This window comes from Mustela lutreola, chromosome 1 (genome assembly GCF_030435805.1).
Source record: "Mustela lutreola isolate mMusLut2 chromosome 1, mMusLut2.pri, whole genome shotgun sequence".
Classification (NCBI taxonomy): domain Eukaryota; kingdom Metazoa; phylum Chordata; class Mammalia; order Carnivora; family Mustelidae; genus Mustela; species Mustela lutreola.
In genome coordinates this window covers 11,520,411-11,540,165 of record NC_081290.1, presented here as the reverse complement: position 1 = coordinate 11,540,165, position 19,755 = coordinate 11,520,411, and the positions used below count along the sequence as shown (strand labels likewise).

At 36.0% G+C, this 19,755-nt stretch overlaps 1 protein-coding gene across 1 annotated transcript; it reads left to right on the top strand.

Moving 5' to 3' along the window:
* Nucleotides 1-438: 438 nt before the first annotated feature.
* Nucleotides 439-6,597, top strand: CSN3 (casein kappa). Its single transcript, XM_059153813.1, has 3 exons — nucleotides 439-492; nucleotides 4,686-4,718; nucleotides 6,120-6,597. Exons 1-3 carry the CDS (start codon nucleotides 439-441, stop codon nucleotides 6,579-6,581), a joined length of 549 nt encoding a protein of 182 aa, XP_059009796.1. The 3' UTR covers nucleotides 6,582-6,597.
* The last annotated feature ends 13,158 nt before the right edge of the window (nucleotides 6,598-19,755 follow it).

Below are 19,755 nucleotides of genomic sequence, written 5' to 3'. Positions count from 1 at the left end.
GTTGGTAAAGCTTGTATCCCTGGGGCACCTGGGTGACCCAGTCGTTAAGGGTCTCCCTTCTGCTCAGGTCATGATCCCAGAGTCCTGGGTTGGGGCCCCTGCATTGGGTTCCCTGCTCAGCGAGAAACCTGCTTCTGCCTCTCCCACTCTCCCTGCTTGGGTTCCCTCTCTCGCTGTCTCTCTCTCTGTCAAACAAACAAACAAACAATCTTAAATAAAAAGAAGTTTGTATCCCTGATAATCTCGTTTGGTTTCTCTAAAGCTTACGATAAAATAGATTTTCCACATTGGCTAAATCTACCCATAAATCTAGCTTTTTTTTTTCCCTTTCAGCAAAAACAAACAAACAAACAAATAAAAATTGTCCCAACTCACTTTTAAATTATAAAAGAGCTTTTTAATTTAACTTTTTTTTTAATTTTTATTTTAGGTGCAATGATGAAGAGTTTTTTCCTAGTTGTGAATATCGTTGCTTTAGCCGTGCCATTTTTGGTGAGTTAATTTCATCTAATCAATTTGTAGTGAGACTTTAAGAAAATTTTATTTAAAAGTTCTAACTGGGGCTACCGGGTGGCTCAGTCTGTTGAGTCTGCCTTCGGCTCAGGTCCTGATCCCATGGTCATGGAATTGAGCCCCACATTGAGCCCCACATCGGGCTCCTTACTCTGTGCGGGGGCCTGCTTCTTCCTCTTCCTCTACTTGCTCTTCCCCCTGCTTGTTCTTCCTCTCTGTCAAATATTTTTTTAAAAATTCTAATTATGCAAATTTATAAGTGCAGTTACACTTCATAGAACAAAAAAATGCATTCTAGCTATATTTTTCTCAAAGCAACTTTATTTATTTTATATTACAAAATTAAAGTCATATTCTTCTGCATATGCTTTTGGCTCTCAGGAATTAAATAACACTTTATTCTGTATGAAAAAACTCTTAAAATTCTCATACTATACAGAAAATACATTTTGGGGAAAAATAGTGGAAATATTTTTAAGTTATAAAATGCTCTAAAATAATTCTTAAATAATCAATATATAAATCATAGTTCAGGATCAGAAATTCCTTTAAATTCCTATCTTACACAGATCCATTTTCTTTAGGGACTAAATCCTTAAAACTTAAGGAGCTTGGTTAAAGATTTTCCACCAGTATCAAAGACCTTGACACATCTGCCTTCACCATTCAAACATTATGTCTTTTGTTATATTCTTCCCATGAATGGCAACTGACTCCTCCCCGGGGATAATATCCATAAAAAATTCTATGGTTTTCAGGTATTTTCTTTAATTTCATGCTGTACGTTAAAGCTATGAAACTAAGGAAAAGGATTTGGACTTTTTTTTTGCTTTCATTGTTGTTTTGGCTTTTGTTCTGTTTCATTTTCATGTTCATTCAGGGATCCCAGGCACTTATTTGCCAATAGCAAGAGCAAGAAAACAAACAGAAGAAGCTGTATGACCATTTCTTAGATTATAAATTTTGAAATGCACTAGTCCTTGTTTCATAATTCATTTATTACTATAATCTACACTTGTTTTTAAAATCTATTAAGTAATTTTTTAGGTAAATTCTTAGAGTCAAACTTTTTAAAAATTTGGATTATGACTTTCAAATTTATTTTATTTCATTTATTCTTTGAAATTCCATTTTATTGTGGCCACCAGCACATTTCAAACTTGGGTTTTCTCTTTGAAAGGCAGGAATTAAAATTTAAATAAGAAAATTATTTTCCTGGACACAATTCCAATGTGTATTGGGGACAGTGGGTTCTCATACAACACCAAGTAATTTTTGGACACCATGAATGCTAAAGAATTCAACTCAATTCTGACACTATCTTCCCAGAGGTACTGTCAAATTCCACAGGTTAAGGGTTCAGACCTACAACATCTCCCACTTAAGACATGAGTTGCAAGCCCTGCCTGTTACCTGTAGTTCTGAAGAATGACTATAGATGGGAAGTTCCCACAACCTCCTCCATGGGTTTGGTTAATTAGCCACGTAGCTTACAGAACTCTGGAAGTGTTTTACTTACCAGATTACCAGTTTATCATAAAAGGATATAAGTCAGGAACAGTCAGATGGGAGAGATACGTAGGGTAAGGTATGTGGGAAGGGGTGCAGAGCTCCCGTGCCCTCTCCAGGAAAGTCACTCTCCCCGAATGTCCATGTGTTCACCAAACTGGAAGTTCTCCCAACTCATCATTTTGGGCTTTTAAGGAGGTTTCATTACATAAGGATGACTTACTGACCATTGGGAACCATTCAACTTCCATTCCCTTTCCTGTCCCTGGAGGATCAGGGTTGGGACTTTCTAGAAACTAGAATAAAGACCAAACATATATTTCTTAATATAAATCGCTGTATCACATGATCCACAACTTCCTGCTCTATGGCAACTTCTTTCTGAGCAACTTGAGCCTGCTCTAGCTCCCAAACACATAGCCCCAGGGACACGAACACATAATTTAAAAAAAACAGTGAAAGTTTATAGATTTTGCCATTCAATCTTATGAGTAGTCAAATTTATGTATTTTGTGATAGTATCTCTTATGTGTTAATTTATTCCTTCTCTCTAAATATAGTCAGGACAATATTTATTATTAACAATTATGGAATGAGTTGCATACCCTTACAGCTTATGGGAGGCATTATATGTCAGCAAAACTCTTCAGTAGAGCAATCTGATAATCCCAATCAAATAATTTTTGTCCACCCCACCCCCGCTAAAGTTACATTTTTTAAAAACTATCTTAAGGACTCTATGAAAACTATTAAAAAGGACACTGGTATAAAGATGTTATTCATCTATTTATAATAGAACAGATTTTTAAAGAAGCTTAATGGTTAACAATAAACATTTCATGACATAATTATTAATCATTTTTCAACTATAATAAAACAGGAGGAAACTGAAAATAATATGAGATCATGCTCTTTGAATTGCACTAAAATGAACATATACCAGGAACATATGTACAAATTGATACTAGATGAATGTCTAGATTATCAGAATTTTTGAGTGTAGGCAAACTTTCTATAATATTTCTATTACTTTTTAAAAAATTTTTTTAAAGATTTTATGTATTTATTTATCAGAGAGAGAGAGCAAAAGAGAGAGAACACAAGCAGGCAGAGAGGCAGGCAGAGGCAGAGAGAGAAGCAGGCTCCCCACTGAGCAAGGAGCCCGATGTGGGACTTCATCCCACAACCCTGGGATCATGACCTGGGCCAAAGGCAGTGGCTTAACCAACTGAGCCACTCAGGTGCCCGACTTTTAAATTTTTAACTAGTAATATAATACATTTGGAGTAAAGAAATCTCTATCTCACCATACCCTGAATTTTAATATTTTATCAAACTTCTGATTTTCTGTACCTACATCTTCTAAAAGGTTTCTAGTCTTTTCATCCAAAGAGTATGTGTGAAAGCCCTAAACTAGATCATTTAAAAAACTAATAATAATGTTATTGATGTAGTAAAGACATTAGGGTTTGAAGTCAAAAGCCAAGAAAGAATTCTTGAGACAAATTAGTACAAAAAGATGTTTTATTAAAGCATCAGGACAGGACTTGGCAGAAAGAGCTGCACGGGGGTCATGAGGAGTGGCCCATTATGTACTTTCAAGCTGAGAGGGGGTTAGGGATAGTGTACGTCTCTAAGAAATTTTGGAAACAAAGTTTTCAGGACTTTGAGGGGGCCATCTATTGCTGGGAAAAGGTAATTTATTACTGTCTAATAAAATCTTAGTCATAAGACCCTACAGATGTATATCAGTGGGTTATATGCTTGGGGGATGAATCTTGGAGGAGTAGTGACAAAAGAAATTCCAAAGGAATTTTTATATGCTAAAGTAGACTTACAGGATCCTGGGGATTAGGCTAAGATTGCCTTTTGCCCTTAACAAAGTGTCAGCATTGAGGTAATTGATTCCCTAGAGGCATGTCACTCTGCCTGTTTCAGGAACTTGTCAATGGGCTATAAGTAGTAAGAATATTTAATAATTTTTCTTTTGCTTTTGTTTCCCACATCATTATGATCTCATCTCAAAACTTTACAAAGACTTTGTGAGTTTTTAAAGCTTTATATAGATGCTTACGTAAATCGTTTTCTCACTCCCAATTCCCTATACATGTTGTGATCCAGAATTATTGTAAAAATAAATGAAAGATGATTTTAAAAACACTATTACCTATATAATATTTATACACTAATGTTATGTGAAAGGCAATTTTTAAAAATCTAGATAAACCTCATATGTCATCTTAGGAGAGCAGAAAAAAATATACTCAACGCGCTTTTTTTTAACAATACATATTCAAAAAACAAAAAAAATCCAATGTACATTCAATACAAAATATGTTCATATTTTTCACTTAGGCAAATGTCGTGTATATTTTTTGCATAGGAGTCAGATGATCATATTATATTCAAACTTAAATTCTTCTTCTCCGCAGTAGTGATTTTAAAGATTTTAATTAGTTTATTGCTGTCACTGCTTGAGTGGTTCACAAGCCTTATAGATTAAATAACCATGGAGAATGCATTATAATATTTTATTATTTCAAAATAAAAACAAAGAAATCATGTTTTGTCTTTTGTACAAAAGATTTTTAAAACTACAAAAAAAATCTGGACTCTGCCCAAAGCTTTTTTTAACTTCTTTCTTATTTCTGTGAACTCAGCAGGGCGCAGAGGTGCAAAACCAGGAACAACCAACTGTAAGTTTATTTTAATTATTTCTAGTAGAGACGTGAACTCTGAAGTATAATATTATGCAAAGTTCTATGATATTTAAGTGCCTTCTGCCTAAAAACTAATAAACCCCACAAAATAATTTAATAATCATTGAAAAAAATACCACATTGAAAAAAATACCAACCAATCATATGAATCAACCTCAGTATTCATATGAAAATCTTGGATTCTTCTAACCCAAATCATGTGCTTTTGGTTTTCATGTATATTTTGCAGCCTGAGAAAACTATCCCAGAATTTAACATTGGGAATAAAGGAAACAAATGTAAAGTTTAGCATCTCTCCTCACTGAAGACTTGGGGAAAGATCCCTCTCTGATCCGTCTCTGAATACTTCTCATACACTTACATTTACTTTCTCATCTTGTTCCATACATATGTTTGAAAGAACACATTTACATATGTCTCCTTTCATGGGAAGTACTTGCTTTGCAGTATAATTTTGTTGATTTGTTTTACTTTTGGAAAGACCTGATGACATATTTTTATAAATGCACACAACCAACAGAGACAAATAAAAATGGTAAATTCCCTAACTGATCTTTTTTTTCTTTTAAAGATTTTATTTATTTATTTATTTATTTGATAGATGGAGATCACAAACAGGCAGAGAGGCAGGCAGAGAGAGAGGGGGAAGCAGGCTCCCTGCTGAGCAGAGAGCCCGATGCCGGGCTCTATCCCAGGACCCTGAGATCATGACCTGAGCCGAAGGCAGAGGCTTAACCCACTGAGCCACCCAGGTGCCCCTCCCAAACTGATCTTTAATGAATAACATAAGAAAAGAATCCAAAAGAAAAGAATCCAAAGCACAAATCCAGGAATCCTCCCACATCACATTATTTTACTATTCTGCTATAATTCATTTAGAAAAAAAATAAATGGGCCCTCAGCCTAGTCTCTAGATAAATAAAATTTGTAAATATTTACAAATATGTAGTAAGAATACATATATACAAACACACAAATATATGAAAATATATATGTGCACATATATTCCTCTCTTTGTGCTATTTTTGTGCACCATAGGTCAAAAATCTCTATGAGATTATTCTAGCTGTTGTTCTTATTATAATGTCCAACATTTACTGAGCACTTTTCATATATGTCAAGACCTAGGCAACGAGGTTTTACCTCATGGATTACCTCATCTAATTTGTTTGAAACTAATACTATTTTTAGTATTTGTTGAAAATCAAAAAATAGAAGGGAAGTGTACAAATCTGTGTCTTATAAAAAAATAATATGGTTGCTGAGTTCACTACTTCCAAAATTGTAGTTACTCAATGTCAAACACTAAAATACATTAAGATATCTCTATATTCTAGCCTACAATAATACCATCTGCATAATGTATTCTTTTTACAGTGCCGCAAGAATGATGAAAGCCTGTTCAATCAGAAAATTGCCAAGTATATCCCATTTCATTATGTGCTGAATAACTATCCTCGCTACGAGCCTACTTACTACCCACACATACCAGTTGTACCAATTAATCATCAATATGTGCCTTATCCATTTTATGCAAAACCAGTTGCAGTTAGGCCTCATGCCCAAATTCCTCAATGGCAAGTACTGCCAAATGCCTTCCCCCCCACCGTGGTACGTCCCCCACACCTACATCCATCACTTAATACCATTACCCCAAAGAAGATTCAGGCTAAGACAGGCATCCCTACCATCAATACTATTGCTTCTGTGGAGCCTACATTTATTCCTACCACTGAACCAACAGTGAACACTGTAGTCACTTCAGATGCTTCCTCAGAATTCACCATCACAAGCACACCTGAGACTACCACAATTCCAGTTACCTCACCTACGGTCTAAAAACTCTGAGGAAACATCAAAGAAGACAACACAGGTAAGTGATCAAAAGACAAAAAAGTAAATAGTAAAAAGATTCATGGACTTATCAGTACAATCATAATATCTGAACTAGTATAATAGATAAATTATAGGAGCAGGTAAAATGGGTTCATTATAATTTTAATTTGATGGTACCATAGCATTGATATACTAGATTCTGTTCCAATAAGAAATGAAACATCTTATTTGACAAAATGCAGAAAAATTAGAGTTTTTTAAATCAAATCTTATTTCAACCACTGGAACGCTCCTAGAATCTACTAGTTTTAGTTCATTCCTATTCATACACACAGAAAGCAGAGTAAAATACTATGCTAAATTTGTGATTTTTCTTATCTCAAAAATAAATTTTCTGAGACTATATAGGATATGACTTTAAATACATTTTAAACATTTAACCATGTTCTCGCACTCTAATTTTGCCTTGAATCAAGCAAAAGGAAATGTTTCCCATGCATTTCTTTATTTCAGACATCATTTCTGAAAGGATCCATGAAGTTTAAGCATCAAAATTACTATTCTAAGATGAGCCCATGGAAGAATTGTAATTCTTAATTTAAAAAGCACATACACAATTAAAGAATACTTTCAGAATCTTTTTTAAAAAAATACTTTCAGAACCTTAACCATGATGCCAACATTTCCATTTATTATTTGGATCAATGAATAATGGCAAAGTCTAAAAACTTGAACTTACAGAAAGAAATTAAAAAGAAAGCTCAATAAAATAGAAAATGACCGGTGTGTGCAATAATTTGGGGAGAAAGTTACAAAATTTTGAGTTTCTTTGCAATAAATATTTTCAGTGCATCACATTATTTATATTATTATATAATCTGAAATACAACACACTGACCTGTGATACAGGGGAATAGCGTTAGACCAGAGAGGGCTGTTTCTTCCATCCTGTGACTATAGGTAAGTCATTACTCTTTCTGAACTTTTATTTTCTCTTAATTTTGGTTTCTACAATGCATATTGTGAAATGACTGTAAAAATTAATCAACCCACAAACTGTATTAAAAAAATAAAATCAATAATTGCCAAAATTTACTTTTTTTTTAAAGGTTTTATTTATTTATTTGACAGACAGAGATCACAAGTAGGCCGAGAGGCAGAGAGGAGGAAGCAGACTCCCTGCTGAGCAGAGAGCTCAATGCGGGACTCGATCCCGGGACCCCAAGATCATGACCTGAGCCGAAGGCAGCGGCTTAACCCACTGAGCCACCCAGGCGCCCCCCAAAATTTACTTTTAAACAGTATCCTGTCCTTGCTAAATGATAAAAACTTTATATAGTTATCTCAGAATATTTCTATAGCAACCATATGGATCATGTTACTATCTTCAGTTTACGAAAGAAAAATAATAGTCCCATGGATCTTAAGTGAATTACCACAGCCCAGAAGTTCAAAACTGGGAACCAAATAAAACTTGTCTGGTTTTGGATAATAAAGTGTAATTACTATGCTATCTACTTCTATATGGACTGTCTAATATACAGAAAACACACTATGTTTTCCTTAGGTCAGGGTATCTGTAAATTGTACTATTTCTTTGCTCTTTAATAGGACATATGTGGTAGGGGAAAAAAAAGATAAGATGTTGGGAAAATTTGGAACTTATTAATATTTAGTAAGAAAATTAATGGAGACAACATGAAAGAAAGTAACAGTTAGATATTGCCTTGATTTAAAATATTACATGATTATGCTTTTAATGAAATGATCATTATTTTAATAGTTACAATTATTCAAAATTTATGAACCTAGATTTCTAAGTTAACACAAGTATATAATATCACTTATAAAGAAACATGTTAAGGACATTGTCTTGATGTCAATACTAGGTGAAGTCAATTATTTTCAGTTACTATAAGACAATTTTAAATATTTAAATTTAAATATTTAATTTGATAAAATGGCTTGGATACAGACATAAGAGACAAATAATTTAAATAAAATGTACATGAAAACTGTTAACTTACTATGAACTAAATCTCTAAACTGTCATCATTTTTTATAGGTCTTGATGAAACCGAATGATTATTCTAAACTCTCCTTTGGTCATTCATCTTCCTTCATTCAAGAAAGAATGTGATTTTGATGGATTTGGCTCCTTTCTCTTCTCCCCTCAAATTTTATGTTCATGTCACATTTAATTTTTTTTTCTTGCACAATAAAGCCATTTGAATGCAAGGGGATCTCTTAATTGAGGAGTCTGTGGATATATTTCAAGGCAAATTTAGTGTGAGTTTGAGCAAACAAGTTTATCTGAGGGCAAAGTTCATAATGTTATCCAGTTCTCAAAGTGGTCCACAAACAGTGATTAAATACATCTTCTCCAGGATGACACTGGAACATTTAAACTTGCAACTAAGTCATTGGAACCAGAAAAGAACTAAGCTATGGTGTTCCAATCCAAAGGACCACAATGTGACCCTTGAGAGCCCTGGAAACTCTGGAGTTAAGGTAAAAGTTAAGTGCTCCAATGTAGTTCTAATGTTATATCATTCCTGGGAGTAAATTCTGGGCACAGGGAGGCTACAGATGACCACAACTACAAACACAGATAATGGCAAAATTACAGAAGTTGATGGAGACTAGACCTACATAACCAGATTCCTCCAGACTGGAAGCTATAGTCTCACATCTGTCCAAACATAAACACGAGCATGTGATGCGACACACACATGTGCACACACACACACACACACACACACAGGAAGTTTCTGGAATTGAGGTCGTCCAGTCTACAAACATCGGTGAATACTCAAAGTTCAAAAATAGGGTTTTCCCTTAAACACATATTGCAAGGTAAAGAAATGGGTGGTTTAGGTGCTGGCTCCATATTTAACCCTTCCTGTCAGAGAAAATAACAAATCACTCAACCCTTACAAACTGCTGACCTGTCACCCATCTAATCTTCTCCTGAAACTCTCAACACACGTGCTATTAGGAATGATCCATAGCCTTTCGCCAGCGCTCTCACTCAAATTCTAGAGTCTGGAAGAGAGGCATAGACAGGAGCACCGTATGGCTGAGCCTCATTTGCTAAGGCCATTAATAACCATTCATTTCTTGAAAAACAAAGTAACAATGTGGAAGAGGTAAAATTTATTTATTAACTTAAAAAAAAACATTTATCACCTACTAGGTACAAGGTACTATAAGAATTATTGTGGGGTATAGAACAATGGTATTTAATCATAATGTGCAATCAATAGTTATACAATATATACTGTAGACCAGTCAATCTTCTATTCGTTTACACGTATTTACTCACTTAATATGGGCCCCTGGATTACATGTCGTTGTTGTTGCTGCTGCTGCTGTTGTTACACAAGAGAAATAAAGTAATTTTCCCCAGGTGGGGCTGGGATTTGAATCCACATAGCTTTGCTTTATTTATTTATTTTTAAAGAGAGAGAGAAAACAAGAGGGGTGAGGGGGAGGAAGGGTGAAGGGACAAAGGCAGAGGGAGAGAGACTCTTAAGAAGGCTCCACACGCGGTGCAAAGGCTGACACACTGCTCTATCTCACAATGCTGAGAGATCAGGACCTGAGCTGAAATTAAGTGTTGGATGACTAACCAACTGAGCCACCCAGCCACCCACTGGATATCACCTTCTTAAGAAAACCTTTCCTGAACTTCCCAGATCAAATGACCCACTAAGGTACTATCACAGCATCCTGTCCCTGCCATTTCTTTCCCCCTTAGTACTCATCAAACTCTGTTACACCTGCATGTCTACTTTTCCTGCTGGTCTATAAGCCCTAGGAACATAGGAACCATATTCTGCCCACCAACTACGTTCTCCAAAGTAGGACCTGATACAGTGCGGGAACTAAGCAAACATTTGTTAAACAAATAAGTAAATAAAGGAATAAGTGGACTGTTGATGACTGAAGTTGAAATACCCATTAAAGAGGATTAAATAACCTAGACTTTACTTGCTAAAATCTAAAAGAAAAATAAATGTTGACCTTAGCAGTTTATTAGTGATCATGAATCAGACACCAAAGCCAGTGAGCGATATATTATTAAGCCAAGTTTAAACTCAAAAGAGAATTACAGTAAATCATTATCACCAATCACAGCAATATAAAAGTATACAGAGAGAATGTTTTTATAACTTACTCTCAGTTTTCAAGGAAAGAAAGCTGAATGTCAACAGAATGATAACTAAATTGCTGTATCAACACTACATATTATCTTAACTTTAGCAGACTACTTAAAAGAAGGAGATGGTGGCATGCTCCCCTCCTAATATAATACACTTGAGTAGTGGACAAGTGCCCATATTATTGAAATCATAATTATAAAGTCAGGCTGGTGAACAAAAACAGATTTAAAAGATCTAATGTATTCTTTTATGTGTATATTTTATTGGAATACACTGAAAAATCCCAGAAACTCCTTAAGGCAAGATTAAGCTCTTATACATTCCTTTAAAATTAGTATTTGGCATTAACATAGTTATTTTCCAAATTTAAAAATCTTTCTTTTGAATCATTCACTACAAAACACCTACAACCATCATTGGGATGTTAAGACAGAACTTGAATGAATAAAGCCTTTAAATATTTCATGCTATAGAAATGATAAATTTTAAACTAACGATTTTTTTCAAAGTTTTTATTTATTTATTTGACAGAGAGAGAGAGATCACAAGTAGGCAGAGAGGCAGGCAGAGGGGGGGAAGTAGGCTCCCTGCTGAGCAGAGAGCCTGATGTGGGGCTTGATCCCAGGACTCTGAGACCAAGACCTGAGCTGAAGAAAGAGGTTTAAACCTCTGAGCCATCCAGGAGCCCCTAAACTTAACAATTTCAAGTAATAGTAAAAATAATAAAAATTTTTTAAGGAATAAAATTATTTTTTCTAAAATTTATCAGTGAAACATATTTCCACAAAAAGAATCCACGAAAGAACGGATGTTGTCAACAGATTTGACTTTCTTTTAATCAGTGTTAACCCTTGCCAACAGTAATGATATTAAAGTTTTCTCAGCCTCTCTCCCCAACAGGAAATAAGTAGGAGGGACATCCAGGATGGAAGGTTTATTTATTCAAAGGGCACTTACTAGTTTTCATTTGGAGACTACGTCTACTGGAGAAGTCAGCTTGGTTAAGAGAAGATAAAATCTGACGAGAAGAAAGAGGGGGATTTTCTAAGGTATCTAACACGGATAAGAGTTTGGGACATTGATTTTTCATTAGACTCTGGGCTTTACACAGTTTGGACACAAATGTATAGTTAAATTAATCATTGAAAGGGTCTTCTAACTTAAGACAAACTGAACTGTTTCTAACATTATTATACTAATTACTATGGAAACTGTTCATATACCATTAAAAGACAGAGTTTCACTTTATCTGCAGTTTAATCAAAGCTTATACCTATGAATTACTCCAGTTCTGTGGCCAAACAGCAACCTTTGATAAAATGTAATTTGAATAAAAATCACAAAGGAAGTTTGTCTTTGTTAAGTAAAAACTGCTTTAGTAGGAATGCTTCATTCTGCCTAAGACACTCTGCTGAAAAGGTGGGTGCCAACTTTAATGCTCGTTTCAACCCTTCCAGGTCTCTGTGGAAGTATTAGCTTAAACATCCTAAAAGTATGAATTACAATGTTTTTAACTAAAACTTTTTTAAAATAATTTTTAATTGAATAATGAACTTTTCCTTATATTTAAAGAAGCACTATGCTGTTAACCCCAATTACTTGAATTATTCTCATGTTATTAGAACTTTATAAAGGATGCAGAAAGGTTTTGGGTAAACAGTCAATTGTTTAGTGATAGTATTGCTCCTCAAGAAGTCTTAATATCATGATTTACTAAAGTAATTTATACTATTTACACAATTAAATATGGACTGTCTTTATTCTTAATTTCTTTTTCCTGTCTTTCCTTTCCTTTCCTTCTTTGCTAGAGTCTATGAAGAAAAGATGAAGATCCTCATCTTGTCTACAATCATCCTGCACTTTACTATATTCTTCTTGGTAAGTTTTTAGTGATCTTCAACAAGTAATTTTTTTTCTCATTTAGAAAAAGATAAAGAGGTTCATATCAATCTTATGCCAAAAAGAAATCTTAGAGTAAAATATCATTGTATTTGTAACCAGGATAAGACATGTTTTATTGCTTTAAAAAATTTACCATGAACTCTAATTATTTTATCCCTTTCTATATATTCATGTAGTGGGATTATAAAATAATCAGAAACTTGTGTCCCCACAAAAATGTGAACACGGATGTTTATAGCAGTTCTAGTCATAATTGCCAAAATTGAAAGCAACCAAGATATCCTTCAGTGATGAGTGGATAAACTGTGGTACATCCAAATAATAATATTATTTGGTACTTAAAAACAAAATGAGCTATCAGAACATGAAAAGACATGAAGAAAATTTAAATGTAAATTACTAAGTGAAAGAAACCGATCTTTCTTTATACTGTATAGGTCCAACCATAATACATTCTGGAAAAAGCAAAACTATGAAAATAGTAAAAAGATCAGTGGTTACCAGGAGTTAGGAAGAATGAATAAATAGGTAAAGTACAAAAAATTTTTAGGGTAATAAAGCATTCTATAAAACACATCTCATTACACATTGTCAAAACCCACAGAAGGTAACAGTAAGAGTGAAATCTAATGTAAACTATGGGCTTTAAATAGTGATGTGCATATGTAAGTTCATGAACTGTAACAAAGATACCACTCTAATGTGAGATCCTGGAAGTAGGGGAGGCTACATATATTGAGGCAGGAGTATATAGAAACTCTCAATACCTTCTACCCAATTTTGCTATAAAACTAAAACTGCTCCAAAAAGTAGACTTAAAAAATAAAATCTGAAAAAAACAAAAAATGGTTGCTTTTTTATTTTTACTAGTAAATATTTTTAAATTCAATCAATGTGACTTGATTGTGACCAAAGCCACACATTTTTAAAAATTCATATACTTTTTTATTTGCAGACAAGCGAGAGTCTTAAAACTCATGACCAGTCAAGACAAAAGCTACTGAGGCTGAATTCATCTTCCAAAACCAGAAAACCCAAGTCCTCACCTGCCGAGGCTGCATTAAGACAGGCCCAAGCCCAAACATCAAAGCATCCATCAAGGCGGGCTTCACTTACTAAGACTCAACCAAAATCATCTTCATCAGTTTTACCAAACCAATCCCTAGCATCTAAATTTGAAAAATCTTCACCTTCCAAGTCTACATCCAAGCATTCATTATCCTCCCAAGATGCCGCAAAAAGGTCTCCCTCTACCAAAAAGCAATTCTTAGCTAATAAGATTGGACAAAAACAGCCACAATCAAAATCAACTTCAAAAACACGGAACTTAATCCACAAGCCTGCACACAAGCGGTTATCAGTTAACAAGTCTAAGTCCAAACAACCATCTCCCACCAAAACTGCTATAAAAAAGAAGAAAACTACTAAGCTTAAGCAGAAACAGTCAAAAATTACCAAGCAGACATCATTTTCCAGCCCCACAGGAAAAAAGTATTCAGTTGCCAGAACTACACGAAAATCAGCAGTAAAGTCAAAAAAACCAAAGGCTCCAGCTGCCGCACTTGTGCTTAAACAGCCGTCATCTTCCCAAGGTGCAGTGAGGAGCCATCTGGTTCCTAAGTCTAAACCGCCAACATCTAAAGTTTCCAAAAGTGAAACAAAGAGAGCTTCTTCTAAGAGGTCTCCATTAAACAATTTACCAGGCTCCAAGTCCACTTCAAAAAGAGTTGCTAAGTTCACAGCCAAGTCTCAAGGATGCAGTTCTGCCAGAAGCCAGCGTCTAGATTCCAAAAACAAACCAAGGAAGAAGAGACCCTTGCAATCTGTTAACCGGTCTCCAGCGGATCCAGCAGTCCTACGTGCTCCCAAGCACTCTGTGCACAAATCTCATCCACCTGTATCTTGTCTAATAAAACCTCCTCCATCTCAGCTTCAAACTCCTCTATCTAAACCTCATAAGCCTTGTCAAAATCAACCCAAAAAGCAGCCATCTGAGAATTCTGTAGTGGCAACTCCTGCATCACACATAGCACCAACTACTGTCTTTGCGGATATCACCACAACAGCCACTGGAGGTTCTACCAGTATTACTACTAGCACGACACAAATTGCACCAAGTGCAAAAGATCTTACGACTCAAATTGCACCGAGTGCAAAAGATCTTACGACTCAAATTGCACCGAGTGCAAAAGATCTTATGACTCAAATTGTACCGAGTGCAAAAGATCTTACGACTCAAATTGCACCGAGTGCAGAAGCTCTTACTACCACCCTCTCAACTCCTACTGCCATCTCTGCATCTCAGCTCATCACCCAACTTGCTGATCCCACCACCACCGGACGAGAAACCACCATCCTTGAAGAGGACGCAGCTACCATTGGGACTGGCATTATGGCGACAGCAACCACTTCTGCAATTGACAGCACCACCACCAATAGTGGTACCACCGTGGAAGACACCGCTGTGACTGCTCCTGTGACCAGCCCCACAGCCACTGCAGTGAGCGCCCACAGTGCCAGTGGCACTGGAACTGACACTGCGGCCACTGCAGAGGCTCTGAAAACCACCACGGCTGCTCCAGGAGTGAACACCTCCACCCTTGGCACTGCTCTGCTTGTGACCGATATCACTTCTGCTCCCCCGGATGCCACCACTGCTACCAGTACAGCCGCTGACACTGTGCCTGAAGACGTCCCCACCACTGAAGAGTATCCCTATGGCACTGAAGATTATGATTCAGCCTCTGAATATGAATATGAATATGAAGATCCCACTGCCGTTCCAGAATCGAATGCCACAGGCCCTGTTACTCCTTCAACTCCAGCAGCCACTTCTCCTAAATAAAAGGCCTCAGAATCTACAACTAATAACACTACCCAGAACCCAGACAGGGTAACTACTGCATATAACCCCTAAAGACTGACTTAATACCCCAATCAATAATCAAAGCATTAAGGAGGGCACGTGCTGTGATGAGCACTGGGTGTTAAACGCAACTAATGAATCACTGACCACTACATCAAAAACTAATGATATACTGTATGTTGGCTAATTGTATTTAAATTTTAAAAAGGTGTGAAACACTGAAGATTTGAGCAGTGAAAATACAATGTAATTCTTTAAGCATACTACATTGTACTTTTTTCTTCTTTGTCTATCATCCACATATCATTTCACATATTTGAAACACTGTAAGAAATGTCACTGCATTGTTTAAAAATATTTTTGAAAGTAATCTCTACACCCAACATGGGGCCCAAACTCACAACCCCTAGATCAAGAGTCACATGCTTTACCCACCGAGCCAGCCAGATACCCCAAGAACCCCTAAATCCTCTTAATTCCCCTCTTAAGCAATGAAATCTCCCATTCACTGACTTTCACTATATTATCCCTCTAAAATCTGTCTCTTAGACTTCAAAATAATCATTTATTAACTTGGTGAATTTTACTTTTATGAAAGGTAATGAACACAGGTGTTACCTGTAGAATAATAGGAATCCCTTACGCAGGATATGAAATTTCTAGGATACTAGAAAACTGGCAGCAGAGATACTATTCAGAGAACCTGGAAAATAAACATGCTTTCTTCCCCCAAATGAGAAGTTGGCCCTGGTAAATACCAAGAGGATTCTAGAAGTCTGTAAATACATCTTCATATAGAAAAGACTAAGTTATTTCTGTGCTGGAATGGCACTGGAGCAGCACTGGAAGACCAAGAAAGAGCTTCTTAGATCCGGTAAGATGCTGTCTTGCAAGGACAATGTCACTGATGTCTTTGGGACCAGCCCCTCCCCCACCACCACAACCATTACACTTCCTTAAAACCTCTATATCCTCTGAGAAGCAAGTAAGGGCTTGATCTTCTTTTTTTTGTTTTAAGATTTTATATGAGAGAGAGAGAGCGCACAAGCGACAGAGAGCACAAGTAGGGTGAAGGGCAGAGGAAGAAGCAGACTTCCTGCTGGGCAGGGAGCCCAATGCAGGGCGCGGTCCCAGCACTCTGGGATCATGAACTGAGCAGAAGGCAGGAGCTTAACCAACAGAGCCATCCAGGCGCCCATTAATCATCTTCTTAGGGCCTGTACCTGTGTGAGAGAAGAGGAGAAAGACAGAAGGAAATGGCGGTGGGGGAGAGAAGAGAGGCCTATCAATCTACTGCTCGCCTGGAAGGCTGTAGTCACATTTATTATTTCCATTTCCCACCACAAATTTTTTCTTCCTTTCTATGATGTGGTATCACATGACATATATGTAACAGCAATTTAGAATTGAAAAAAAAAAAAAGATTATTTTTCTCCTAAGGATGAATATATTTTAGGTTTATCAATTTTTATCTTAACCATCCCTTTCTCAAGACTACCCCACAGACAAATTTTAAATCAGTGTACTCATATTGGATGGGAACACCTTCGCTATCCGATGGGTATTATAAAAGCAAACCAAATTAGTAGATAAGATGTCCCTTCTTTTTACAGACTTCAAGGACAATTTGTATATAGGTGAGAAATATCATAAGGATCTGCTAAGAACAGGCTTAAATTTGACTCTGCTCCAGAGCTCCATGAATGCATACATCTACAAGATGCCTGCTAAGTGATCTTCTCATTCTTAGGCACTTATAAACTTTTATACATCTAAAGTGTTATCCAAGGCGCTTTACTATGTAAACAGTTAATTTCAGAAAACTGCATATATGAAATTAACACAGTCAACCTCATATTTTGAGCATCCACAAATAGCAAGGCTCTGTGCTAAGCACTACATACAAAAAGATTCCAAATAGTAACAGTGGGGGTGCCTGGGTGGCTCAGTGGGTTAAAGCCTCTGCCTTCAGCTCAGGTCATGATTTCAGGGTCCTGGGATCAAGCCCCACATCGGGCTCTCTGCTCAGCGGGAAGCCTGCTTTCCTTCCTGTCTCTGCCTGCCTCTCTGCCTACTTGTGATCTCTGTCTCTGTCAAATAAATAAATAAAATCTTAAAAAAATAAAAGTAAAAATAAAAAAAATAAACCAAATAGTAACAGTGCTCTAAGGGAGCTCAGACTAAAGGCAGGCACATAGCATAAGTATATAACCAATGATGGCACAATCCAAATGGAAGAGGCGATTTCTTACCCACTGAGAAGACCAGGGCAGCAATCACGGGAGAAAATTAAAGGAAAAGTGTATGGAAAAGGTGCTATTTGAACTGGACATTAAAGAACAGGTTGAAGTTTCACTTTCTCAATTTTTCTGATTTCACGAGAGCTTTTAACAATTGAATTAGTTACTAATAAGTAAAACATTTAGAAAAAAATAAGAGAACTCATAAAAGTCCAGATTTTCCTCCAAAACACGAATGATCTGGTATTGCGGCCATGTAATCTTGCATGACAACTGCCAACCACAACAGGGCTACTCAGAGTTGTCTGCAAACCGGCTGCGAATCCACAAACTGTTACAGGCCAGTCAAGAGTAAAGGACATAAGTCAATGTTGTTAATGCGCACAGTTTTTTTTTTTTTTTTTTTCAGCTTCCTTTATATCAATTGATTTATTCATGTTTTCATTCATTTACTTAGCAGTAAGATTTTCTTGCTGACAAAAGCAATATATTGTGATGAAAGCTCTTCAGCTAATCCCTGACCCGTCCTTTGAGTGTCAGTGAACTGAAGTAAGAAATGGCTATTCCTTGCTTTCATAAATGAGACAGGCTGTCCTTCAGTCTCCACCAGGCCTGCTTCACGGATTCACTATTAACTAGGTCCTATCGACATTTAAATTTGTAATACTTGCTCTTAGGAGATCACGTAAAATGTTTGAAAAGGGAAGCAGAATTCCCTTAGATGTGATTTAGGCCTGGGGTGAGAGCTGCTAAAGGCCTAGTGGGGAAGCTGAAGGAACAATTTCGAGAGATAATAAGTAATAAATACCTGTAGAACTTGGTAATTGGTATATTTGGTAAGATAGTGGTGAAGAAGTAACTTATCATTTTTTGGCTTGGATGCCTAGTTGGACGGTAACACCACACATCAAAACTGGAAGAGTCAGTCTGCAGGGAAAAACTTACTCTGAAATAGACTCTACACATATCTCCTTTCTTCTAACTCTTTGAGCTAGATTGTACACCTTTGGGTCCTAAAAACTGAGAGCATGGCATCATTTCAAGTACCCACAGGGCACAGATTTGGCCGCAGATATAACTTCCCCACATGTTAAAAACAGAGAAATCTTACAAGAGGAGATCTCTTGGTAGAACACAACAAAACCAAAAATTAATTTTAAGTCTAGCCAAAAATATTCAATTACTCTTCCAAGGGACAAAACTGTAATTAAGCAATATTAATAAGGAATTAAAAACAAAAATGAGATGAAATAATCAAGCTAATGAGATATAATCAAAGTTATATGAAGAGGTAAAATGCTGTATTAATTATTATGATTCGAAGATCAGATTTATCAAAAAGGTATACTTGTTATTTAGCAAATGAATTCCAAATAGGGTAGGGGGAATGTAAAAAGATCTTTATTCCAGTTTTACTGGGGTATAATCGACAAACACGATTGTATATATTTAAAATTTATGATGCATTAATTTGATACATTCCTACATTGTGACATAATTACCACAATCAAGTTAATTAACACATCCATCACCTCAGATAGTTACTTTAAAGAAAAATTTTTAATAAGTTCAGCACTAATGGTGATGATGATCATATAGATTTTCACATTTTCCTCAAAGCTGACAGCACTCTTGAAAAAGAAATAATCGCTGCATCTCCAAATAGTGATAACCCAGTGATGATTATATTTTAATATAATACATGCAGTGGATAATGCTATAATCACAGCTTGTAAAAAGGTGTGCTCAAGAGTATATATCAAGAACCAAGCCAGAGACCCAAATATGTAGCACTGTAACAGTTAATTAATAAATTTTCATTTTAAACCCTCTATTGATTTGCTGATACACAAAATAATTTACTGTAATCTTCTACTACTGTACAGAGCAATACTTGAAACCCCATTAAAAAAAGATGCATCACTTGGGAGATAATTATGGAAGACTATATGGAAGCATATGCTGATTTATAATATCTCATAAAATCTACTTTGCTTTCCAAC